General features: G+C 36.4%; 1 protein-coding gene across 11 annotated transcripts in view; it reads left to right on the top strand.

The window, feature by feature from the left end:
• The window catches only part of GALK2 (galactokinase 2), a 220,164-nt gene that overhangs the window by 84,021 nt on the left and 109,236 nt on the right, over positions 1–26,907 (top strand). For all 11 annotated transcript variants that reach the window (XM_023227250.3, XM_023227248.3, XM_023227245.3 and 8 more), the window contains exons 4-5: positions 2,690–2,780; positions 6,051–6,197. In XM_023227250.3, the coding sequence (XP_023083018.1) occupies positions 2,690–2,780; positions 6,051–6,197 (238 nt within the window). The remainder of the gene's footprint in view (positions 1–2,689; positions 2,781–6,050; positions 6,198–26,907) is intronic.

The following is a 26,907-nucleotide window of genomic DNA, read 5'->3' as shown; positions in this document are numbered from 1 at the left end:
AATTGGCTCACAGTTCTACAGGCTGTACAGGAAGCATGGCTAGGGAGGCCTCAGGAAACTTACAAGCATGGTGGAAGGCAAAGGGAAAGCAGGCATGTCTACATGGCCAGAGCCAGGAGGAAGAGAGAGAGGTGGGAAGTGCCACACACTTTTTAAACAACCAGATCTAGTGAGAGCTCTATCATGAAAACAATACCAAAGGGGGAAATCCACCCCCATGATCCAATCACCTCCCACCAGGTCCCACCTCCAACACTGGGGATTACAACTTGGCATGAGATTTGGGCAGGGATGCAAATCCAAATTATATCATAGTTCTTTCTGGAATGTGGCTCATGTAGCTTCCTACATATTTGAACTTTCCTCTTTTTCTCCTCATGTCTGCCTACCCCCTCTGTTCATATTTCACCATCAGAATCTCTTTCTGGTTTTCTTTTCTTAGTGACTTTCAAGATGTCCTCTTAACTAGGAATAGAACCTGTCAGATATGCTAACATAACTTTATCTGCTTTCAAAATCTGTGACCTCTTATTGACTGTGAGCAACATATTTTAACTTCTGTGAGTGACAGTAGAGTAAAATTGTGATGAGCTGATGTCAGACTGCATTTTTGGAAAGCAACTAATCCTCTCTGAGCCTCCAGGAAGACATCCTCTCTCTATCAAACGCGGACTTTTAGAAATAATACTCTCTCAGCCACATACCCTACCCCGTATTATTATCACATGCCATTACTGTCTGGTAGTTATTTATGTTCATATCATCTTGGCTAGATTGTGAACTTTTAAAAGGCAAGCCTTCTGCCTTTTACCTTTATATTCCCATGCATGCTTTGTATGCTTAAGTGATTAGTCACTTAATATATTTTGAAAGAGATAATGTATCCATGTTGTTGAGTTAAAATAATCCATGGAAGGTGTCTATTACAATGACTGGCATATAGTAGATATTTAGTTAATTATATTAGAGCACTTAGTCAATATGGGGAATTTTACCTCATTTCCTCCTCTTTAATTGATTCTCCCATTTCACATACATTGTTCTTTGACTGATTATAGGAGCCTATTTATTTATCTGCCTATTTTTCATTTTGAAGTATTTTTTTGACTTACAAAGAAGTCACAAGACTTGCATAAGGAAATCCCACATTCCATGGATGTATGCCTAGTACATTGTATCAAGGAAGCACAAAACATCCCTTTACTGGTGGTGTTAATTTTGATCATTTGATTAAGGTGCCATCTGCCAGATCTTTCTACCATAAAGATACTATATTAGTCCATTTTCATGCTGTTAATAAAGACAAACCCAAGACTGGGTAATTTATGAAGGAAAGAGGTTTAATTGACTCACAGTTCCATATGGCAGGGGAAGCCTCACAATCATGGCAGAAGGCAAATGAAGAGCAAAGTCACATCTTACATGGCAGCAGGCAAAGAGAGCATGTGCAGGGGAACTCCTGTTTGTAAAACCATCAGATCTCATGAGACTTATTCACTATCATGACAAAAGCACAAGAAAGACCCACCCCCATGATTCAGTTACCTACCATTGGGTCCCTCCCACAACATGTGAGAATTGTGGGAGCTACAATTCAAGATGTGACTTGAGTGGGGACACAGCCAAACCATATCAGATACTTTTTTTTTTTTTTTGAGATGGAATCTCGCTCTGTCACCCAGGTTGGAGTGCAGTGGCATGATCTCAGCTCACTGCAACCTTCACCTCCCGGGTTCAAGCAATTCTTCTGCCTCAGCCTCCCAAGTAACTGGGACTACAGGCACGTGCCACCACACCTGGCTAATTTTTATATTTTTAGTAGAGATGAATTCCACCATATTGGCCAGGCTTATCTTGAACTCCTGACCTCATGATCCGCCTGCCTCGGCCTCCCAAAGTGCTGAGATTAGAGGTGTGAGCTGTTAACACCCAGCCCAGATACTATGTTTTTCCATTGTAGTTCATAAGTGTCTGGTGGGGAAATACTGTAAATATCTTACTTTTCATCACATTTTTGCTGTCTTAAGTTTAGCATCCATTGATAATTGTTTCTTGAAACAAATTATCATAAAGTTTACCGTGTGGTGACTTTTCTAGTCACATCATTTCTTCTATATCTATTAGTTGGCATTTTACCATAATAGAGAGTTTTTCCTTTCTCTTCATTTAGCTTTTTATTCATTTGTTAACTTACATTAGTATAGACTCATGGAATCTTATTTTGTTAAATTGATTATGCATCAGAATCATTATTTTGTTTGTTTTTTTCTTAAATTGTGCAGATGGTAAAATTGGATGGGTGGCAGAGATGGCTTTGAGTACTCCTGTTTCAGTTTGAGGGTGTGCCAAACAGCAGGCCCAGAGGATAAGCATTCATGTGGTTTACACCAGTTTAACAAGGACCAACATGAAAGAGAAAATAGTTGTAGATTACTCTAAAATATATTGTTTCCTCTCTGTTTCAGGAAATAAAAAGGGTCAGTTGGAGGTAGTTTAGTCATTAAGGCCACTACAACTTCCTCTCTTAACTCTTAGCAGCTGGAGATGTTTTGCTGTAGACACAGTTTGAACATAAATGGGAAAGGAGAGTCAGTATCACTGTGTTGGCACAAGATGGCAGCAGTCAGCCATTGATTTTGCAGCTCAAGGCCTACAGATTTTAAATTAATGGTGTCTTTTGTCTTCGCAGGGACTTCAGTACTAGTGCTAATAACATTCAGATTGATAAAACCAAGGCTTTGTGGCACAACTATTTCTTATGTGGACTTAAAGGAATTCAGGTAAATTAGTTTATAAGACACTTACTACCAGTTGAGATTATCATGTGTATTCTGTCAGATTTATTTTATTTACTACATCTTTTTCATCTCCTTACAGTACTAACCGATGCTTCTGTTCTATTTTGCTAGTTTGTGTTTCAGAGTGGGGAAGATATGACTGTTTTTCGGGTAGTGTTCACAGGGGGCAGTAGTGGTTTTCATATAGCTGGCTTTTCATAAATAGGTGCATCTGACAAACATCTGTCTGGTTTTAAAATCTTTGCTTAAACATACCTTTGAGGATATGTTTTAGTACTATTATTTACATTTATACTTGGGATATATAGGGGTATACTGTAATAGGATTTAGAATCAGCCCAGGTTTGAATCTGGGCTCTTCCCAGCTGTGGTAATTTAACCTCTTAAGTCTCAGATTTATCCGTAAAATGATGTCATTGCTATCCTGATGAAAAGTTGTTAAAAGAATTACATAAGGCTTGATGGTAGCCATTTAATAAATGGTAGCTAGTATTGTTATTGCTACTTCAGATGGGATTAAAAAAAGACGTAATGAAATGTATTAGCTTAAGTATTTTCCTAGAAACATTGAATAATTACTTTGAAAATGTCTAATGTTACATTAGAACAAGAACAAGAAAATAAAATGTTTTCACTCTCTCTCATAGTTGAAAAAGTATCAAGGACCAAAGAAAATTGATATTTGCTGTTTTTAGAGCCACTTTTATATTGCAATAATTATTTTAGATATAGTGACTTGTATAGAATCATAGGTAGGACAATAAGCAGTAAATTTTGCCTTTGTGAGCTAAAAGTAAACAAACTGACCCGTGTTTTAGAGAGCTTGTGTTCCTTACTGCCTGGCAGTCCTATCTGAAACTTTGTAATGAGCAGCTAGGACTTAGTGGCACGTCCATTAAAGAAATACATCACATTTATTTCTAACGTGTAGTCCTATACTGTAACAGTGGCGGTTTTTGTTCTTAAAGTTAATGAATTCATTTCTTTCTTTCTTTTGTGTTTTCCTTCCTCTCAGACACATGGTAATAACTTACAGGAAAAGTTATTGGCAGGTTTTAAATCTTCAAATCATCTGGCTTATCATATACATTAGTGGGAATTACAGTATTTGGAAGCATTTGCCTGGCAAATGCAATTTTAATCTTCCTTGTAACAACATACCTTTTTGCAGCATATGGGTAAAGTGGCCTAAATAATGCATGTTGCTTTGTGTTATTTTTGAGCATTTCAGGTTTTAAAGCCTTCCTGTTTGGTTTGACAACTTATGTGCAAAAGCAAACTTATCCAATAAGCTTTTGGCAGAAAGGTAATTTAAATGCTAGCCTGTTCAGAAACTTTCAGATTCAAATACTAGAAAGTTTCAGAGGATAATTCATTTATATTAAATTGATCATATTATCCTTTTGGGATAGAGCTATTACAGAATGTGGCATATACCCATTTGCATTTTGAATTTGTTATATGTTTTCATGTAAACATTGAATGATAAGTTCTGTTTTTTTTTGTTTGTTTTGTTTTGTTTTGTTTTGTTTTGTTTTTTTTTGAGATAGAGTCTTGCTCTGTGACCCAGGCTGGAGTGCAGTGGCACGATCTTAGCTCACTGCAACCTCTGCCCCCTGGGTTCAAGCAATTCTCCTACCTCAGCCTCCCGAGTAGCTGGGATTACAGGCGCCTGCCAGCGCGCCCAGCTGATTTTTGTATTTTTAGTAGAGATGGGGTTTCACCATATTGGCCAGGCTGGTCTTGAACTCCTGATTTCATGACCCACCTGCCTTGACCTCCCAAAGTGCTGGAATTACAGGTGTGAGCCACCACACCTGGCTGATAAGTTCCTAAGTATGATTCCCACTCAAGACACCCATGTTTGATCAGTTTATAGTTAAATATATTGTATTCTTCAAGTTTTTTTTTTTTTTTTTTTAAACTGTCTGATATTCTGTATGAAACGGCATTGGCAACAGTACAGTTTCAGTTTATAATTTGTATTTCTGGAAGGAAATTTTTAGATGACTTGAAATCAGAAAGAGAAGTACACCCAGCTAAATTTCTTCTTAGTGTGGTGTGAGAGTTTTGCTAGCTAGGACAGACAGATGAAACATTAAGGAAAAAAGTCTTTTATTTACAGAATTTTGTTGTTATTTTAGTTATTCTAGCTAGCTTATTGAAATTCTCCCTTGTATAATATGTAGATGAAATGCTTAATTAAGTAATAGTATTTCTTATGTTAATCTTCAGTCATTTGAGTAATTTGCAAAGACTATGGTACTTTTTCTTGAGAAGGAGATAGACTTGAATTTATTTGTAAACTTAAACCACAAAGGTTATGATATGATATCATTCCAAAGTGTCCTAGTGTTAGAAATTCGTGTAAGTATACTAGAGCTTTCCATATTTAAATCAGAATCTGATTATTTCTTTGGGCTTTCCTATTTGTAGAAATAGAGTTTTCTTGACTTGTTTAGGGTCTGTATTCTCATTTGTGGCTGAATTCTAATTTCACTATCTTTAAAGCTACCATATGGCTAAACTTTATCTATAAACTGTAGTAAAAATCTGGATTTTCTCATCTAGCTGGCATATTAAATCACAATGACAGTTTGCTGGCTCAGGTTTCTAACTGCAATGGAGAAGTTTTCAAACAGGAATCAGAGACCTGGGCCCTACTCTCGTCTCCATGTGGGTCATCTTGGGAAAATTTCTTCATCTCTTGGTGCCTAGGTTTTTTCATAAGTGAAACAGAACTGAGAAAGTTTGGAACTCTTTTTTTTCAGAGAATCTTCTAAAGTAAGGCAGTCTTTAGAAACAAGTCACTGCTTGGGGCTTGGACTTTTGTAATAACAGAATGCTGGAGATGTGCTGCACGGAGATTTAAATTACCTCATAGATAATTGTATATTTCTTGTCTTGCTACTTGACAAGTTGAATTATAATTGTTTTATATTTTTTCCACATTTGTTCAAATCAATACTCAAGAAAAAGAACATTCAAGGCAATTTTATATTTTTTCCATATTCAAATCAATTAATATTCAAGAAAAAGAACATTCAAGGCAAGAAAATTAAAAGCATTTAAAGGAATTACCCTGTGGCCAAGAGCCGTTAAACAAAATGTCACGATTGAATTGCGCAAGTAGTTTCTATAACTGTTATAAGTCTATTGATAGACTTTTGTTCTCTGGGGAATGAAGGAAGCTTTCACTACTCCTTGAATTCAATACTGAATTACTGTTGCTGTTTTTCCTTATATTCTTAGGAACACTTTGGTCTTAGTAACCTGACTGGAATGAACTGCCTGATAGATGGAAATATCCCACCAAGTTCTGGCCTCTCCAGCTCCAGTGCTTTGGTCTGTTGTGCTGGCTTGGTGACGCTCACAGTGCTAGGAAGGAATCTATCCAAGGTAACTATGTTTGATAGGAAACCTCGTAGAACCCTCTCCTTCTAAAATCATTAGCGTCCAAATCTCAAATCAGAATGCCTTCCTTGACTGAAAAACTGTCTTCTTTAAAACGACTGCACATGTGGGCGAGCATTGTAACTTAACAAGTGATAAATCACTATAAAGTAGCTTATACCCTCCAAACAGTGTGTGAATAGATCTGTGAATAACTGTATAAAAATACTTTGTATTGGCCTGGTGTGGTGACTCACGCCTGTAATCCCAGCACTTTGGGAGTCCGAGGCAGGCGGATCACGAGGTCAGGAGATCGAGACCATCCTGGCTAATACGGTGAAACCCTGTCTCTACTAAATATACAAAAAAAATTAGCTGAGCATGGTGGCGGGTGCCTGTAGTCCCAGCTACTCGGGAGGCTGAGGCAGGAGAATGGCGTAAACCTGGGAGGTAGAGCTTGCAGTGAGCCGAGATCGCGCCACTGCACTCCAGCCTGGGCAACAGAGCGAGACTCTTTCTCAAAAAAAATAAAAAAAAATAACAATACTTTGTATTAAATATGGAATTTGAATGTATGGATATCGTTTTAGATCACCTCATTAACAAGTCAAATTTAGGGCAAGAAATTCTTCCCCTCATGTTTGAGCCTGCTTATTTTCACCCAAAACCTTAAATTAAAAATTTGACAAGTAGTGGGTTACAAGGGTAAAGACTAGGTAATAAAGGAACTGAATATGCCAGCAGATTAGTCACAGAAATAAACTTTAAAATATTGCATTACAAGGAGGAAATGCTTATTTAAAGGAAATATAAATTGTACAAGAGGTCAGAAAGCCTCAAGTTTATAAGTTCACATAAATCTCTGACTCTGCAGTTTAGAGCAGGTGTGCTTAGCTTTAATTAATGCTTTAGCATTCTGGTTCAAATAAAATGTTATCATAGGTTCTTTTTTCCCCATGTACATACACTACCAGGTTTACAGATGGTTTGGGCAAATCAAGAGAAAGGCAGCCACATGCTTAGTCTCTTTTAAGCATGTTTTAACTTTCAGTTTGAAAATTTTATATATAGGAGGAAAGGCAGAAATGAAGGAGAAAGCAAAGGTTCAGACAGAATCCTTCTTTTTAGCTGTTCTGTGTAAGTATACATTAATTAGCCCTTAGTAAGCAATGGCTGGTTGGGAGGGAAAGGGGGCTTACGTATTATTATTATTTTTTGAGAAGAGAAGAAGCAAGGGACAGGAAGTCCATATGTAAAATGTGTTTCCCCGGTACAACTTTTTATCTGATTTGTTTATTTACTCATTTGTTTGTTCATCATTCAACCATTATTTATTTAGTGGCTATTTTGCGCCAGATAATGTTCAAGCCATTGGAGATATAATAGGTATAGTCTCAACTTTCATTGTGCTTATAATCTAAAAGGGAAAAGAGACAAGTAAATAGGCAACTGCAATAGAATATAGTAAGTGGATAAGTAGTTTTCTATGGGAGCAGATATAACCCAGGTTTAGAGAGCATAGGACATCTAAATGGAGACACCAAAGATTAAATGAATTGTGGATATTGATGGCATAACACTGATAACATCAGATAAGCATGTATTGGGTGGAGAGAACATCATGTGGAAATGTCCAGAGTAAAAGCAATCATGGCTTGTTGGAGTAACTAAAAAATGTCTCAGTATGGCTGAAGCATACAGCAATTTGGATAACAGAGCAGGAGATCAGATGCTGGGCCTTGTAAATTTGTTAAGGAGTTTAGGCGTCATCTTCATAGCAGTGGGAAACCATTGCAGGGTTTTAGGAAGAGGGTAAGGTGTTCATATCTGTATTTTAGAAAGATCTCCCTGGCTATATTACAAAGTCTGTATTTCAGGGTTTTAGCAGTAGGGAGATGATTTGGTCTAGAGAAGTAGCAATGAGAATGGTTAGAATTAGATGGATTCAAGATCTCAGAATCAGTAGGACTTGATCATTGATTGGGCATGGGAATGGGGAAGAGCAAAGACTCAAAGATTATATCGGTATCTGGCTTGGTATGGTTCATTGGAATAAGAGATATGGGGGAAGAATAGGTTTGAGCAGAAGCTGAAATGTTGAGTGTGAGGAATCGGTGGGCATACTGATGGAGTTATTTAGTATTTAGTTATGAAAAAAATATGAAGGTCAGGAGGAGATCTGGACTTGAGATGGTGCATTTGAGAATCATTAGTTTATCATCGTTTTTGAAGCCATAGGAGTGGATCAAGATACCTGGTGGTGGAATATAGGTGGAAAGATAAGGAAAACTACAACAGAGCCCCAAGAAACATGAACATTTGAGGAATGGGCAGAGGAAGAGATGTCCACTGAAGGGATTGAGGAGTAGTCCAGTAAGTATGAGAGAAACCAGAAAGGTGAGGCAACAGCAAAGACAAAGAAGATAATGTTTCATGAAAGGAGTGGTAGTGTTGTCATATGCTTCTGAGAGGTTACCACAAGTTCTGAGAAGTATCCATTGAATATCACAACAAAGAAGTTGTCCAAAACTTTGGCAAGAGCAGTTTTAGATGGAAATGAGTTGAAGGGTCTATAAGGGGTAAGAAAGTGGTAAAGTTCAGTGGAGACAAAAAGTCTGGCGATGCATGGAAAAAGATAATTTAGTATTTGGAGGAGGGTGTGAAGTCAAGGAATTCATTTCACTTTTATTGGGAGGATTGGTGAAACTTAGTTTTTCTACTTTTCTGGTGTTTTGATAATATACATATCTAAGAAACAGGAAGGAAAGAAGATAAAGAGAAAGACTTGAACCCTTGGAATTAATTCTGATTGTCTGTTTTCAAAGTCAGAAATAGCAAATACATTTTTTATCAGAACTGTCTTATTGCAGTGCCTAAGCAAAAAGGGAACAATATCTATATTCTGGCTTTCTCAGCTAGTCTAAGTTGTACTAACAATATTTATATTTTCTAAGGACTGAGCATAATTATTTGGAGAATTATTTTTTTCTGGAGTGAGACAGAATCTTGAATGAAAGGAAGTCTGTAATTTGTTCAGAGTCTTTAATTTGAATGCCATGTGATTTTACTCTTGTAAAAATCATAGAATCTAAGAACTCAAGGGACTTTAGAGATGAGCTAGTTCAAAATGCTCCTTTTACTGATGTATTAGTGGTACCATAGGAAACAAATGACATGTTAGGTATAACTCAAGAGAGTTTAATAAAGAGACTTTTACAGAGGTGTGGGTAAGGTCAAGGGAACTAACTAGGAAGGGTTCTCTTGTGAAGCTGGAAGCCATTATACTTTAGGAGCTGCGAATATAGTGTAATGTTGCCAGAAATGCAGCAAGGCAGAGAAAGAATCACACAGGTGAAAATGGCAATGAGTGGGAATAGTTGAGGGGAATTGTCTATAGAGGTCAGCCTCTTGGGGTAGGGGAAGTGTGAGAATAGAGGGACAGAGGGACAACCGAAAATAACCAGCCTATTTGATAAGGACACTAAGTCCCACAACAGATTGATGACTAAAGCGTTTCCTATTATTTTATACCCAGTAAACCCCATTCAGTTGCAGATAACAATTACTGCAGATGGGATATGATAAGTAGATGTAGAACTTGTTAATTCATTAATACACTAAATGTTGCATATCTGAAACCAGAAAACAGTATGACTAATCACCCAGAGAATCTGGAAGCCAGAAATTATGAATCAGAATGTTGCTGGTACAAGAGAGTATGATGTGGTAAAAGATCTATGAAAAAGGAAAATCTAGAGACTTCTGATTTCAAGATGTCAGAATAAGACTTATCTACTCTTTTTCTGTGTCCCTAAATTAATCTTATTAATCTTCTTTTCTCAAAAATAATTTCCAAACAACAGGGAAAATAAGAAAAGGAAGCACAAGCTTTATCTTCGGTAAACCAAGGAGACATAAATAACCATAAACCACAAAATACAGAGATGGAAAGTGGATAGAGGAATGGTACATGACTTAGCAGAATGGAGAAAGGTCAGAGCCAAGTGCCTGTGGAGGGAGTTGTAGATGGAAAGGCAGCTGACTCATCCCACAGCTCTCTGGCAAGCCTTAGGAAGAAAGCAGGGTAATATGATGGGTGAGGATTTATCTGAAAGCATTTATGAGGACTATTTAGATGCTAAAAGGCCTCTCTTCACCTGGGACCATTTCCCCCTACTGTTGCAGGAGTCTCTAGAGAAACCACCAGAGATCATTTGTACTTGGGGGCACTGAGCACTGAGAAAGGCAGGACGAGAAAGACTTGAAAATCGGGAGATTAGGGGACTTCTGCATCTGAAGAGTGAAATCCTTAGCTTCATTCTTCTAGTCATTACTGGCACACTGGCAACCTCACCACCCTACACTCCAGCAGGAATGTTGGAGGATCCTTCTCAAAGGAAACTGAACCATCCCAGAGATGGTTCATACAGATACGGACATTTGGTGACCCGCTTCTCCAGCTCCTCTATGACCCTGTTAGAAGCCCATTTATAAAGCTTCTAATAAGCTTTTTAGTGACTCACTCTTAAATATGATAGGGCATCAACGGATAGTAAGATTTTGGAAGAAAACTTCCAAAATGAACCAAACAAACAAAAAAACAGAAAACAGGAACCCAGAGGAAACAGAGACAATGCTGAGAGCAGAAGAGTGCTTCAAAGACATGATGTCCTCAGAGAGATAAAAGAAAATGTTAAGTCCTTAAAAAATAATAGTGTTACCTTTTTAAAAAAGGAGCAAACAATAAGATAGAGTTTTTGCATATTAAAAATGTGACAGCAAGACAAAATTTAGCAAAAAGATTGCAATTGCTGGGCATGGTGGCTCATGCCTGCAATCTCAGCACTTTGGGAGGCTGAGGCAGGAGGATTACTTGAGCCCAGGAGTTCAAGACCAGCCTGGGCAACACAGTGAGAACTTTTCTCAAAAAAAGAGAACAGACTGGAAGAACTCTCTGATATAGTAGGGAATAAAAGAGCTGGACAATAAGAGAGAAAAGCAGGAAAATTTATGGATCAATTCCAGAAGTCCATATCCAGCTAGCAAGGAAAAACAGAAAAAACAGTTATTAGAAAGTTATTATTATTCTAAAAAATAGATATGGGGCCTATGTTGCCCAGGCTGGTCTCAAACTCTTGACTTCAAGTGATCCTCCCTCACTGGCCTCTCAGAGCTCTGGGATTATAGGTGTAAGCCACTGTGTCTGTCCAGAAGATTATTTTTCCCAAAGGGAAAATGTGAATTCTGATTGGAAGGGCTCACTGGGTGTTTGGTGTAATAAATGTAAAAGGCCAAACCAAAGAATATCATCTGGAAATTTTGAAACTTGAGTGTTTATAGAAAAGACACTAAAAGCTAGTTGACAGAGCAAGAGAAAAGAAGGGAAAGGGATCATAATCAAAGGTTCAGGAATGTAAACGAATTTCTCAGAAACAGTATTGGAAGATAAAGGCAGTTGATAAATGTCTCTAAAATATTAATACATTTTAGTTTAGGATATCTGTTTAAATGAATTAATCAAATATGAGGATATAGTAAAACATTTTCAACATGTAAACTGTAAAAATATAGAGGATGTAATCCACTAAAACTAGGGAGTAAACCAAGAAAGAAGATCGCATGGGAACTAGGAAATGAGAAATCCAATACAGGAGAGAGGAGTTGGGTATTTATTGAACATTGGTATTTATAGAACATAAGGGAAATTCCAACATAACACCCATAATATCCAGCAGCTTAGAAAGCAGTACAGATTAAAATGAGGAGAGAGAAAAATGGAACTTATAAATCTTATCAGTTAAAAAAAAGCCAAAAAACCTGATAAATCTGATATGTTAAATCATGTGGAAAACAGATTCAGAGTAATTTCACAGAGCTGTTGTAGGATATGACAAAGCTCAGCTAGATAAACATATCTAAGCAAATGAGGAAATGGGGCAATTATTAAATATAGGAAAAACAAAAAAAGTTTGTAACAGAAATGAAATCAATCACTTTTCAGTATTTGGCTCATAAGTGAACAATAATCTCAGTAATTAACTGACCGAATATGAATTTAAACAAAATTTTGGACATAACTTTATTGAGAAAGGTGGAGGAGGGTAAAGGAAAGGTGGACATAAGAGAGCTAAAATCCTCACTTACCATAATAGGAAAGCAATAAATAATGTTTAAAATGAAACAACAGGCAATAACATTTACCATTGTTATTTGGAATTGGAAGCAAGAGCAAAGAGTCACAAGTATTTGCCACTGTACACATTGCATTGGGGATAGGGATGACAGAGTGAGCTAGGGCTGCTTTTGCTGTTGTTATAAGCCTTTTAACTCTATTTAATCTTTTAGAAAGTAAAATAAAGGATAGAGAGAAGAAGTGAATAGAATGAAAAGTAAGAATGCAAATAGAATGAAAAGTTAGATGACCTGTATGAGCACACCTGGGGGAACCTGGAAGATGAAAAGATGAGAAGGGATTCAATGAGTCAAGGCTAGAGATTGAGAACAGATGAGCTGTTGAAATGTGACCAAATCAATGGTTTAGGGTGAGGCCTGTTGATGGGTTTTGGGTGGAAGAATCCAAGAAAATACAGGCATCTTCCATTTAGTGGCTGTAGTCCATTCCAACAAATCAGATGTTCTGCACAAAATTATTGAGCAGGGGCCTATTTTTTTTTAAATAGGAAAAAGTATAATGCATTATTCCTCAACTCAAAACCTCTAATTTCCTACAATGTTACAAAAATACAGTAAAACTTTCTTTATATAAGTCACACAGAAGTAGCATGAAAAAATGCTTAAACCAGTTTTCTTGAATGTTAAACAATTAATATGGTTGTTAACAAGCAGTTACTTTATATAGTAATACCTGTATGTCTTCTGTATTGACATCTGGTATTTCAGTACTCTGCATACTATTTTGTTAACAATATTGTGTTTAGGTTTTAGGGTGTAAATATGTATTTTTTCCTACATCAACACCTTTCGGAAAGTGTTGTTTTGAGAGATATGAACATTCTATGAAGTTTGGGTATCAAAAATCAAGAAGTCTTTCACCAAGAAAACATTAGTTGCTGAGGTGTTCTATAAGGTATGCCTGTATTTTGTAAGAATGGGATTTGGGTTGCTCTGCTGTCCAGTTTCTGTCTGTTCTTGGAGTTGTCCTTGGAGGCCAAGAAGAAAGGACCAAGTACCTCTTAGGAATGTTAGAACACAAATAGCTGGCCAACTTGGGAAACAGGTTGCAACTCTAAAAGCTAGTCTTGGGTAGTAAGGTATGTTAGACTAGCATCTATCCACAAATTCCTCCTTCTGGTGTGGGGTTGGGAGTAGATTTTGAATTCATGAGGTTGTAGACTGAGCAAGTGATATTCAAAAGATCCACTTTGGAGAATCTGGGAGGTACAATAAAGAAGTATAGGGTTGAGCTGCATGCCCCATACTGAAGTCTAAGGAAGGAAAAGAAAACCCATATTATCTTGGTTGATGAAGACCGAAATGGCCAGCTGGGAATAGTGGGGTAAGGGAGAATTCTTGTACATGGGTATCTCTGGCATTTTGTCAAAAACACAATTTACATGATTCTGAGTTACCCAGAATACGAGTTGGACATAAAACCTTCCTTTGAGTTATAGTTCACTGAGGAAGCTGGGGAATCTCTCAGATGGCATCAAGAATCCTGTATTGGGAAGCCCAGAATAACATGTATAATACTGGATTTGTGAGGAGTGCTTTCAAGAGAAGACAGTATAAACTTCCTATTCTACCACTTGAAAGCAGTGATTCAGTGGCATTTGTTGAATACCTACTATATGCCATGCATTGTTCTAGGCACTGAAAATACAACTGTGAATAAAACCAGTGAAGCACCCCTGCTTTCATGGAGTTTCCATACTGGTGGCGGGAGTGATGGTATGAGATAGATAATGAAGAGCTATACAAATAAATATATAATATCAGCTAGGCCATAGTTAAGGGAAATCTTACATTGTATCTAGGGAGTTAGGAGAAGTTCTCTCCAAGGAGAGGACATTTGAACAGAGACCTTAGGGAGTGAGCAGCTGAGAAAGAGTGTCAGAGGGAACAGCAAGTGCAAAAGCCCTAAGGTGAAAGTGAGTTTGTCATGTCTCAGGAATAAGAGGTCCCCGTGGTTGGAGTGTGGTGAGAGAGAAGCAGGGAGAGGTGGAAGGTGAGTTGAGAGAGTTGGTCAAGGGTGTGTAGCGTCTTCTTTGGCTTTCATTCTAAGTGTAATGGAAAACCTTTGGAGGGCTGTGAGCTGGGGATGGCAAGATGTGATTTACAAGAATTAAGTTCTTTTACCTGGGAGTACTATACCATACCCCTGACAGTGGCAAGAGGGGAAACAATAAGAAAGAAAAGAGAAGAAAAGAGGAAAAAGAAAAGAAGGAAGGAAGTGGTCAATGCCCTTATGGAACTTAAATGCATATAGTGGAATAGTAACAGAAGATTTATTAACTGACCATCTATCTCATACAAAGTGTAAGGTATTTTATATGTAAATGAATAAAGAGGTTGAAATAATGGCTCCTTGGGGAAGTTAAACAGGGACAATTTCAAGTAATTGGTGAGTTCTAAGAAACTGTTAAAGGAAGGAAAGGCTGGGAAAGAAAGCACTGGGAGGGGCCCAAGGGCATTTCAGGCAGAGTGAACCCATAAGTGTATTTAACAGTTCTCTGAGCCAGACTTATAAATATGTGTCAGCCAAGGCTTAAAAATTCTTATGCAGCCTCATGAAATTCAGTTTAAAAACTTTTTGACTACAGGGATGCTTTCTGGTTGCTTAAGTCCCTGAACAGATTTACTTAATTTCATTTCAGGGGCAAATTAGTTATATAGACATGGGTTGATACTCTTTTCAGGGGAGTGTTTTTGAAGTTTGAAATCCATACTGTACTGGAGCCCTCTAAGGTTCATAAACAGAGTAAGTGGAATGTTCAAAGTTCTGTGCCAAATATGTCCACATTTTCACTTTTCTGAGTTTATAAGTGCTGTTTCCTTGAGAAAGTACAAGACTATATTTTTCTTCACATATAGCTGCATTTCAGTGAAATACTTCTTGGCCTTCAGAATAAGACCTTGTGCCTGAAAAATAAAGACATGTCTATGTTATGAAATGAAAAGGACCTCACAATTATATAAACTATGATTTGAATGTTTTAATAGTTTGCTACATGGTATAAGAAAAATCAGAAACTAATTTGCACTGTCACTAATTATTATGCTTAGAAGTCCACACAAGGACATTGTTTCAGTTTGCTTAGAATAACAAAACCTCATCCATATAATGGTTAAGGAAAATAGTAGTTTAAAACATTCCAGCCAGATGTTGAGTGCTAATGAACTGCAGCAGTATGGCCTCTGAAAAGATGGTAAATCCAGAATACAATCTTTGAAAAGAATCTCTTAATTAAGTGTTGAACATGGACTGAAGCCATGTGCGCACTGGTACAAAAACCAGGAAGCTATAGTGTTAGCTCTGGGTGACCTGTGTTTAAATGTGTTTTAAGTTTTTAGTTAATAATGTCAATACAAAACCATTCATGTAGTTTTGTCAATTAAAGGAGATCCTCTGGTTGTATTCTTTTTTAGGAGTAGGATTGGAGACTGAATCATTTATTTAGTGATTTTGAGTAGTTTGGATTCACTTGGGTGATGTGACTAAGCTATTTGATTGCAGATTACAACCCCTGCTTTGCAGACATTGTTTGGGTCACTTCTGGTTTTTTTTCCGTTTCCTTTTCTGGGCTAAATACATGTTTACCTTTAGCATAAACGAAGGCAAACAAGAATAATTAGGGAACAGCAGATTTGAGGAGTATGGGTCACTGTTTGCAAGTGGTTTCAAATGAAACCACTGTTGCTACAAATTGATATGTATGCCTGGCTGTGTTTTGAACTTTTGTTGTGATTCTTAAATCATTATTACTCAGTGACTGTGTTTCAAGGCCTCCAGATTTTGACTTGCACAGTAAGTTAAGTATGATACAGTATTTAAAGAATTAACTGGAACAATGCAAGTGATGTTAAGTACTACACATATGTGCATAGCCTTTACCTACTACATCAGTTGTGTGCATTGAAAATAACTTAAAGATGAAAATACAAGGATAGATAACCCCCCTACAAAATTCAGAAATGTTTCTCATTTATTTTCATGCATTTCTGTTTCACAGAGGTGATGGTAACCATCTTGGTCAAGAGTTACCCATGCTGACTCCCAGACTAATATTTGGTAGAGTAAGGCAGAGAATAAAAGGCTGACTTAACTTTGTCCCTTCTTTGGCCAATTCGCTCTGTAACTTGTGATAACTTCCCCTTGCCTCAGTTTCTGTTTCTAAAATGAGGGTGAGAATAATTCTTCCTTTAACTTCACAAGGATGACTCTGTTAAACTGTCTTAATACCTGCAGTTCTCTGATCTTCCTGATAGGAGATTTTGATGAAGTTCAGGGAAAGAGTTTAGCAAGAAAATAGGCAAGGTAGGAAAAGAAATTAGTAGTCAGGAAAGTTTTTGTAATTGTATGAAGTCTTGCTGAGTGTATTGGTGGTGTAAAAAGTAAAGTAGAGGTTCCTCTTCAAAGAGACTCTCCTCCCCATCTAATTAGGAATAAATAGTAACTTCACTTAGAAGCAAAATTTATTCAAAGAGCTGTGCTAACATTCTTAAATATCTGCTAGCTCTAATGAAGAAATCAATGTACTTTATGTTCTGTGCTCCCACAATTTAGCCTAAATATTTGCCCTGGCATGCTTATACTGGTCCAAGCGGGCATTAGGTCATAGCCTGTTCCTCTTCCTTATTTGGAGGTGTTTTTACCTTTCTCAGCATTCCACAAGTTACTCCCTCCTTCCTTTGTTCTTATCTGCCTGTGCCTCTTTTAAAAAGTTGTAAGTTGCTAGCCAATCAGGACAAATACAGAATGTGAGGTCCCGTTCTAGCCAATGGAAACTGGACATAGCAGTAGGGTGGACGTGTCAGGTTATAAATGACTCTGTCTCCTTTGTTCAGTGTACTCTTGTGGCAAAACTGCTGGCGAGTGTACCCTTTCTGCAGAAAGTAAAAATGGCCTTGCTGAGGAAATTAAATTTATGTTCAAGTGCTATTTCTTTGTGGCACTGGAAAACAAGCATTTCTAACAGTGGTCATGGGAGAGTAAGGAGCCAAATCATATTGTGTGGAGAAGAAAGTGATTCAAAGAGAAAAGGTTAATAAATGAGACTGGTTAAAGCAGGCACTGAGGTATTGGAGACACAAAGATTTGGAGGTTATTACTGCAAAATATGACTTTAAAGTTTTATGTTAGATTTTTCATGAGAGTAAAAGATGTCTTTTTTAAAAAAATTACTATTAAGTACCCAGATGTTTTATGCACATCACCTCTAACTTTGTGGTAGTCTTGTAAATAAGTTTTACTACTATTTCAATTTTGTAGAGGAAAATATGAGGCCCAGAGAATTTATATAATGTCACCAAAGACAAATCACATGTAAGTGGAGTAGTCTGGATTCCAGCTCACATATTTTTGATCCAAAATAGATACTTTTCTACTCAGCCATGCTGCTACTATCACAGACATAGGGAACACCCTGGAGATGAGGTCCAGCCCTAACACTCTGTGATCCTTCTGATGTCCTAAAAGAGAGGGAAGTAAATTATAAATTTTCATGTATATAATTAATGTGAATTGGATTTTTAAAATAAATCGACAGATTTTATACTTTGTCAAGGTAATAATGATTTTTTTTTTTTTTTTTTTTAAATCCTACTATATCCAAAGCAAAGGGTTGAATTCTCAGGATATAGGAAACCCTAGGTATAGTCTTTGGGCCTTAGACGTTTATAATTTCAGTAGGGAGATTAGATTAACATAAAAATGGAAATGTCATGTAAAAGTAGCATATACAAATTCTTCCGAAGAATATGAAAACAAAGAACACTTCCCAACTTGTATTATGAGGCCAGTAAAACCTTGCTGCCAAACCAAATGTGATACCTTGATACCAAATCTGATAAGGACATCACAAGAAAAGAGAATTACAGGTCAATCTCTCTCATGACATTGGATGCAAAAAATTCTGAACAAAGTGTTCACAAATTTAATCTGGTAGTATGATAGGCTAATACATCGTGGCCAAGATGAGTTTATTCTAAGAATTTAAGGTTGGTTTATCATTTAAAAATCAATCAGTGTTATTTACCATGTTAACAATAAAATGTGTCATCTTGATGTATAAAGGAAAGAATTTGATAAGATTTAACATGCTCACCATCATACCCAGCTAATTTTTTGTATTTTTAGTAGAGACAGAGTTTCACCATATTGGCCAGGCTGGTCTCAAACTCCTGACCTCAAGTGATCCACCCGCCTCTGCCTCCCAAAGTGCTGGGATTACAGGCGTGAGGCACCACACCTGGCCTATATATATATATAAATTTGCTGGGTGTTTTACAAAAAGGGGATACATAGGTATATATTACATTGGATAGAGTATTACTGGAAGGATTCATTAAAAATCTTTAACAGTGGTTGATCCTAGGGTTGAAGAAAGTCTTGCTATTTTTTATGTTTAGGAAGTATAGGACATAGAGAAAAGCATATAAAACATAAAAATAAAGCTCAAAAATTAGCGGGTGTGGTGGCGGGCGCCTGTAATCCCAGCTATCAGGAGCCTGAAGCAGGAGAATCGCTTGAACCCGTGAAGCAGAGGTTGCAGTGAGCTGAGATCACGCCATTGCACTCCAGTTTGGGTGACAGAGTAAGACTTCGTCTCAAAAAAAATACACACACACACACACACACACACACACACACACACGATTTTCCCCCTTGCTTTGCTTTTTCACTTAAAACCATAAATACGGGAATCATTCCATGTCAGCACATCTACATATACTGAATTCTCTTTTATGGCTGCCTTGTTTTCTAATATATGGTCATACTATAATGCCCAGTTATAGATTTTGGTGTGATGGCAATATTCTAAAATTGGCCCGATTACTGGACATTTCAGTTATTTCCAGGGTTTTGTATAACATCAGTTTTAATACTTAATAATATTTCTTTATAAGGATATGCTATAATTTATTTAACTAGACCTGTATGATGGAAATATAGGTGGTTTTCAGGTTTCCACTATTATAAAGAAGGCTCTGATGAAATTCTTGTGGGCAATGATTTTCATACTTGTTCACTTTTTTTTCTTAGCATAAATCCCAGAACATAAAGTTATTGGGTTAAAAGATGATAATTTTAACTTTTGAAATACACTGCCCAATCTGGAAAGATTTTACCAGCAATGCAACAACATTGCATGAGAGGATTTATTTCCCCACTACTAAAGTTCTGTCAATCTTTCTTATCTTTCCTAATCTGAAAGATGTTATCATGGCCGTTTCTTTAATTATTAGATAGTTTAATTAGATAGTTTAGATGTTTAATCTTTTCCATGTCTTTTATTGATCACTTGCTTTTTTTGATTTGGCTGTATATCAACTCAACTCATTTTCTCCTGGTGTATTTATCAATCATCTTACTACTTTATAAGAACTCTTTATATGCTAACCATTCATCTATTATATGCTGCAAGTATTTATCCCTTCTCAAACTAATTTTCTGTTTGAATTCTTTTAAACTAACAATTGTGAAGCAAAAGTCGCTTTAGTCATTTTAAATCACATATAGCATAGGATCATTGTATGTGCATTCAATTTTATCTTCCTTGTGTTGAAAATACACCACAGGCCGGGCGCGGTGGCTCAAGCCTGTAATCCCAGCACTTTGGGAGGCCGAGACGGGCGGATCACGAGGTCAGGAGATCGAGACCATCCTGGCTAATACGGTGAAACCCCGTCTCTACTAAAAAATACAAAATAACTAGCCGGGCGAGGTGGTGGGCGCCTGTAGTCCCAAGCTACTTGGGAGGCTGAGGCAGGAGAATGGCGTGAACCCAGGAGGCGGAGCTTGCAGTGAGCTGAGATCCAGCCACTGCACTCCAGCCTGGTCGACAGAGCAAGACTCCGTCTCAAAAAAAAAAAAAAAAAAAAAAAAAAAGAAAATACACCACAATCTCTCATTTCATTTTGGACACAGGGAGCCTTATAGACTCAGGGATTTTATTTGGGATCTCTCAGGAGTAAGCTACCTTCTCCACTAAATGGATCCCAGGGCTCTCTTGTCTACTACATATGTGACCTTTTATCTTTAGAAGCTTACTCAGAGGAACCAAAACTGTGACTGATTTGTATTGTAAGCAGGAATATTTTTTCTTTTCTTTTTTTTTTAATAGTGAAAGCAAGTTTATTAAGAAAGTAAAAGAATGAAAGAATCACTACTCCATAGACAGAGCAGCCAGCAGGAATATGTTTTCCAATAGCATTTGTGCAGTAAGAGATACACTTTTGAATCATGAATAATGTAAATTAGCATCTGTTTAGCGCTTGGAAAGTTTCAAAGAACTGTACCATCATCCATATGGTAGGCCATTTAACTCTGTTAAGTGAGGTACAACTGCCAACTTCTTAAACTAGAGCCCTGCCTCTCAGAGACTTCCTGAAGCCTAGTTATAGGAGTGTTTACTTAGGACTCTAGACTTTATGTTATATCAAAGAGATATGGAAGATTTCACTTTTATAACAACATTGTCCCCATTTCATCTTTGGACCTTAAGACACCAAGCATCATCATCATCATCATCATCAACAACAACATAACAACTACACAGAATTGTCGAGGGGCACAGTCACTGGGTGGATAGGCTTCATTCAGCCCTTCTGGATCTTGGGGCAGCCACTGGTATTGACAATAGGGATGAATTTTCATTCTTGAAGGACATATAAATTCGTTAAGAATAAAAGAAGTGCAGTTAGTCTGGCAAATTGTAAATAACCTTAAAACTTTTCTCCCTAAAGAGAGATGATTGTGTCACTTTCTTATGAGCATCTTTACAATGCCTGACATAAAGGAGGCAAGTAATTGGATTGGATTGAGTTAGCGAACTACCTTCATCTCTAAAACAGCCATTTTCCCCTAGTGTTAGTACTATATTTGGATGAATTAAAGAAAATCATAAAATGAATACTTCTCTCCAAATAAAGCAGTATCTTTTCCTAGTAGGATGCATTGATTTTTACTATGAAAGGTGGGACTTAAAAATAGATTTGGTTTGAATTCTAGCTTTGTTACTCTCCAGGTTTATAATTGAGGGGAAATCTGTTACTATTTCTGGGTCTCAGTTTCCTCATTAGTAAGATAAGAAAATTTAGACTACTAAATCTTTGAGGTCCCTTTTAGCATTAAGATTCTGTGCTCTAAGAGATGAAGAAATTCTTAAGACTATAATTTTTTGAAGAGTTGGAAAACAATTAAACTTATGTTTATATCTAAATTTTCTAATGGATTTTTCAAGATTCTTGATCCTAATGACAAGAAAATTGTAATTGGAAACAAAACGAAACAAAAAAACTGGACAGCTATATCCACATTTTAACAAAACTGGAACACTCTGGATTAGGTACTTGTTGTAATGTAATAATGTAACATGACTCTCCTAGTATTGCCCATTAAGAGTTTCATCCCTAGAAAGATACCTGCTGCCTTTCTTTTTATCTTGCTCACATTTATTTTGCCTAATAAACTTAACAATCAGGAATTTATTGGATAAAATAAACCTTATAATCTCAATGCCCACTAGATGGAGATACTGGGGCAAACACTTGAATTGACAATGTGTATTTTTACTTCTGAGGTATGCTCTTAGTTTTAATGAAAATAAATGAATAAGTAAAAAAAGGTAAAGAAAAAGAACAAAAAAGTGGGGGTGAGGACTGAGAATGAAACCTAGTCTCCAGTGGCTCTAACGAAAGCTGCAAATACTATAAATCATTGTGAAACATTTTGAAGCTGTACTTCATATTTCTTGCAATTATGCTATTAACCTAATTTGCAAATACCCATACTATGAAATGATTGTATTCAACTGATTATCTTTGAAAAATTTAGTAATAACTCATAAGAAAGTATCATTTATCAAATTTGCCTCTTTTTCAAATTCCAGTTTTAGGGTTAGTCTTTATAGATGTAATTTTTATTTTCCCGTTCGAGGACTTTTTCCTATTAAATTTTTAGAAGTTCACTCTCTTAGAAGCACATTGAATAATCTATATGTATTAATACTTTTTCAGGTTGGGAAGCATTTTAGCAAGCATATTGTGACTTTCAATTCAGTCATTCTAAGGCCTTTGATGATTTTGAAAATGAGATTGGGGTTCAAATTCTAGGTTATAATGCTAAGGAGTGAGACTAGGAAAATAATATATTTATGGAAGATTTTAGTGAAGCCAGTGCCTACATTATTTACTACAGTATGGAATAATCTAGGCATATACAAATAATATAATAATATTTTATCTATATATTCCTCAAATGAATGACCAAGAAAAAGAAATATTTTACAATTTAATTTTTCTTGGTTACTAATATATCAAATGCTTTAGAAGTACTATTGGAGATTTAGAATTTAGATGAATGGATATAACTTCTTGATTTTAAAACTAGTAGAATTGGTAAGGGATCAGGAGACAGGAAAGCAACTTGGCCTCATCGTAAAGACTGAAACATGGAATTAAAAGGAGATTATTTTAGTTCAGCAATCCATGGGATGTTATGGTGGGAAAAGCATGGCCTCTGGAGTCAACCAGACCTTAGACTCCTGACTTAGTTCCTCAAGGGTTGTGTGAACTTGATCACATTTCTTAAGCTCTCTAAACCTGTTTGTTTGTCTGTAAAACTGGAATAATGTTTACTCAGTAATGTTACAAGGATTAATGTGCATAAAGTACAGGGCCTAACTTATAATAAGTTGTAATGATCATTATTATTATCATCACATTATAATAATAATGATGATAATAATAGTATTAACAATTTATAATTCGCATTTTGAATGGCATGAACCTGGGAGGCGGAACTTGCTTTCAATCTCAGCTTTTCAGTGAGCCAAGATTGCGCCACTGCATTCCAGCCTGGGCAACAGAGCGAGACTCCGTCTCAACAACAACAACAAAAAAACAATTTATAATCTCATTTCAGCTATTGAAAGGTAGATTTTTCTCTGCAGGTAAGGAATTCCTGGTCACTGAAAATGATTAAACTAGTTTCACTTGATGCTTTTTTGTTTTCCTTCTAACCCTGAAATCCAGGGTACTATGAACTGCAAATGGATTAGCATAGTAAAAAGAACTTTACTTTTCATTTCTTTATTAAGCAATGTTTATTGGAGCAGGCACTGTTCTAGAATTAAGGTGGAGTGGGAAAGTAGACAAAGAGCTTATGTTTTGAATGGGGGAGACATATATAAGAGAAAAGTAAATGGGCAAGATACTTTCACATAGAGTTAGTTTATGTAAAGAAAATGAAGCCTAGTAATGATGGAGAATGACTTCAGGAAAGGCTACTTCAAGTTATAAGCACAAAGAAAGTAAGAAAAGTTTGAAGAGAAAATATCACCAATGAAAACAGTAACCAATTATTGGTAAAACTGAGTATTGTGCATAGCTAATAACATGAGAATGTAGGAAATGACATTTAAGTGAATATTAAACATTTAACTATTAGTTATTTTGAAATTTTCTTCACTGATAATGTCCACCTGGCTGGTTTTCAAAGGTTTCCTCTTAAGGGGACTGGTAATACTCCTTGGATGTAGTCTTCTCGATTCTCCTGACCCAGTGCCATCTTGTTGGTACGCAGCCATGGTACAGTGGAGTACTCCAAGGCCCTGGTGGTGGTGGGCTTCTCCCTTCTTTGTGTGGGATATCTGAGGTTGGTGAAAGTAGAGTCAATGGGAATGGCAACCTCAAGGGCAGCCTTCTTTGGGTAAGGATCTTCTAGTGGATTTCCAAACTTTGCTTTGTCATGTTTCCTTTCCAGTTTTCCTGGGAGTTCCACTTGGAGCTGAACACTGGGGACAAAAATATCATTTCCCTTGCCCAGTCTGGGGAATCAAACATGGTCATTATTAGATTATAGCATTAACATCCAGGGAAAGAAACAAAATTAGAGAAGAAATTATGCCTATTGTGTATGCCAATCAAATTATTACTTAGTATTTGAAAGATCTGACTTGCTATTATAAAATACTGGATTGTGAAGCTACTCTTCTGGAGCTGGCCTGAGAAAGTTCCGCCTCTTTGACACTTGTTACAGTTAGGCATGTAAATACTGCCAGTTGCCTTGAGTTACTTTTTATGATCAAATCTTATGCTATAGTCCAGTGTGTAAAATTTATGCTTTTTACCCTTCTCTCAGGACTTCGTCATTTTTCTCTATTGTAATTTCACTGTTATATGGCAAGAGACCCCACTATAAATGACTAAAAAGGGTTAACATAAAAGCCAGAGTTCCTATTGTTTTTCTTGTTAATTTTCTTAAAAATAAATCTTTTAAAGAATAAATCCTTCATAGCAGAAAGGATTTGTTGTCCAGGTGTACAAATGGTAAAATTGGCATTTGCGAATGTTTCCTTTCACATGTGTAGACTACTCACACAGTCAGATTGGCAATCAGACATGGTAAAATAATTTACCTTGGGAAAGTATTTATCTGTCATTAAGCTATTTCCCATGGAACATTATAACTTCTTAGAGCAATAGTGGAAGCAGGAGTAGGATCCCTTTTGTTTCATTTTGTTATAAAGGACAGGGAAAGTTTATACAATTCATACTTTAGGAACCCAGGTTGTGCTGTTTACACCCAGGTGCCATGCTTTGTATCAATACCAGTCTGGACTTACTAAGGACAGCATAGGAGGAGATTGGCCTTTTTTGGTATCACTTTGAAATGATAGTTTTTTTTTTTTTTTTGAGACGGAATTTCGCTCTTGTCGCCCAGGCTGGAGTGCAATGGCGTAGTCTCGTCTCACTGTAACCTCCATTTCCTGGGTTCAAGCGATTCTCCTGCCTCAGCCACTCGAGTAGCTGGAATTACAGGCATGCACATGACGCCTGACTAATTTTTGTAGTTTTAGTGAAGATGGGGTTTCACCATGTTGGTCAGGCTGGTCTTGAAGTTCTCACCTCAGGTGATCCACCCACCTTGGCCTCCCAAAGTGCTGGGATTACAGGTGTGAGCCACCAGGCCTAGCCCTCAAATGATAGATTTTAATGAGTGCCACTCAGATTACTCTTTGACCAATATGCTGATTTAATTCTTTTAAGCATGCAAATGAAATACAATTGTTTCAAAGATCTTGGGTAATATCTCACATAAGAAAACATTCTGGGCTGTTAACCAGTTGTTAATTTTGACTGTGTTTATTTAAATTAAAGGGAAGCAAGACCCTGTGGAATTTATTTATGACCATCAAAGACCATAAATCTCTTATATTTTAAGTTAGCTACAGGGAAAGTAAAATTGGTGATGGGTCCTATGGTTACAAAGATATTCAGAGATATTGCTCAAATCTAAGCAATCAGGACTCTTTATGCTGTCAAGACCTTTTCATTGTAATGAAAGTGCTCCTTTTTATTTTTATAATTTAATTTGTATTTATGTTTATTTTCATGACAAAATGTTTTAATTCTCATCAGGTTTTATAAATAATTCTTCGAATAATGTCACTGTGGTTTAAATTTGGTGATAAAGGAAGAAATTTATTGGAAAAATTTAAAAGATGTAGATTTTTTTAGGGATAGTTCACAGAAACCTATGTGTTAATGCAGGATGCTTTTATATTTAGAAGTTTTCATTGATTTTCTTCAATTATTTGGGATAATATTGACAGCAATGTTACATCTCTCTCACACACATGATTAGATGTATTGTTAATGTACCACTTAAATTTTTTTTTCCAACTTTTAATTATGAGAAAATTTTAAAAGTATAGAAGAGGCAAGAATAGGCAATCAACATGTATGTCTTTAACATAGATCTGTGGAAATATTTTGCCACATTTGCTTTATCTTTCTCTCTACTTTTTTTTCTGAGCCATTTGGGAATTAATTGCAGACATCACCTTGAGTACATCAGTATTCATCCCCTCAGAGCAAGGCATTCTTTAACATGCCACACTATCTCATTGGAACATTTAACATTGATATAATATTATTATCTAATATGCAGTTCATATTCACATTTTCCAATTGTCTCAACAGTAATGTCTTAGAACTTCTTTTTCTTGTTCTTTTTCTTTCTTTCAAATTTTTCAGATTGAGAATTTACTTATTCAAGACAATTGAATACATTCTGGATCAGAAAAATTAAAGAGAAAGGAATTAAATACTACTTACAGCAATACTCGGTTTTACCAATAATTGGATTTAATTAATATCATCTTTGCATTTAGTTTTTTTTTTTTTCATTTTTTTTTTTAGTTTATTTTAGAACAGGTCCCCAACATTTTTTTGTCTTTTATGACACTGACGATTTTGTTTTTTTTTTTTTTTCTCAGTTTCCTCATCTTTATTTATTTATTTATTTTTTTAATTATTTTTTTTTATTATACTTTAAGTTCTAGGGTACATGTGCATAACGTGCAGGTTACATATGTATACATGTGCCATGTTGGTGTGCTGCACCCATCAACTCGTCAGCACCCATCAATTCATCATTTATATCAGGTATAACTCCCCAATGCAATCCCTCCCCCCTCCCCCCTCCCCATGATAGGCCCCAGTGTGTGATGTTCCCCTTCCCGAGTCCAAG

This window comes from Piliocolobus tephrosceles, chromosome 6 (assembly GCF_002776525.5).
Source record: "Piliocolobus tephrosceles isolate RC106 chromosome 6, ASM277652v3, whole genome shotgun sequence".
Classification (NCBI taxonomy): domain Eukaryota; kingdom Metazoa; phylum Chordata; class Mammalia; order Primates; family Cercopithecidae; genus Piliocolobus; species Piliocolobus tephrosceles.
Note: the sequence above shows the minus strand (reverse complement) of the source record. Positions and strands in the feature narration are given on the sequence as shown.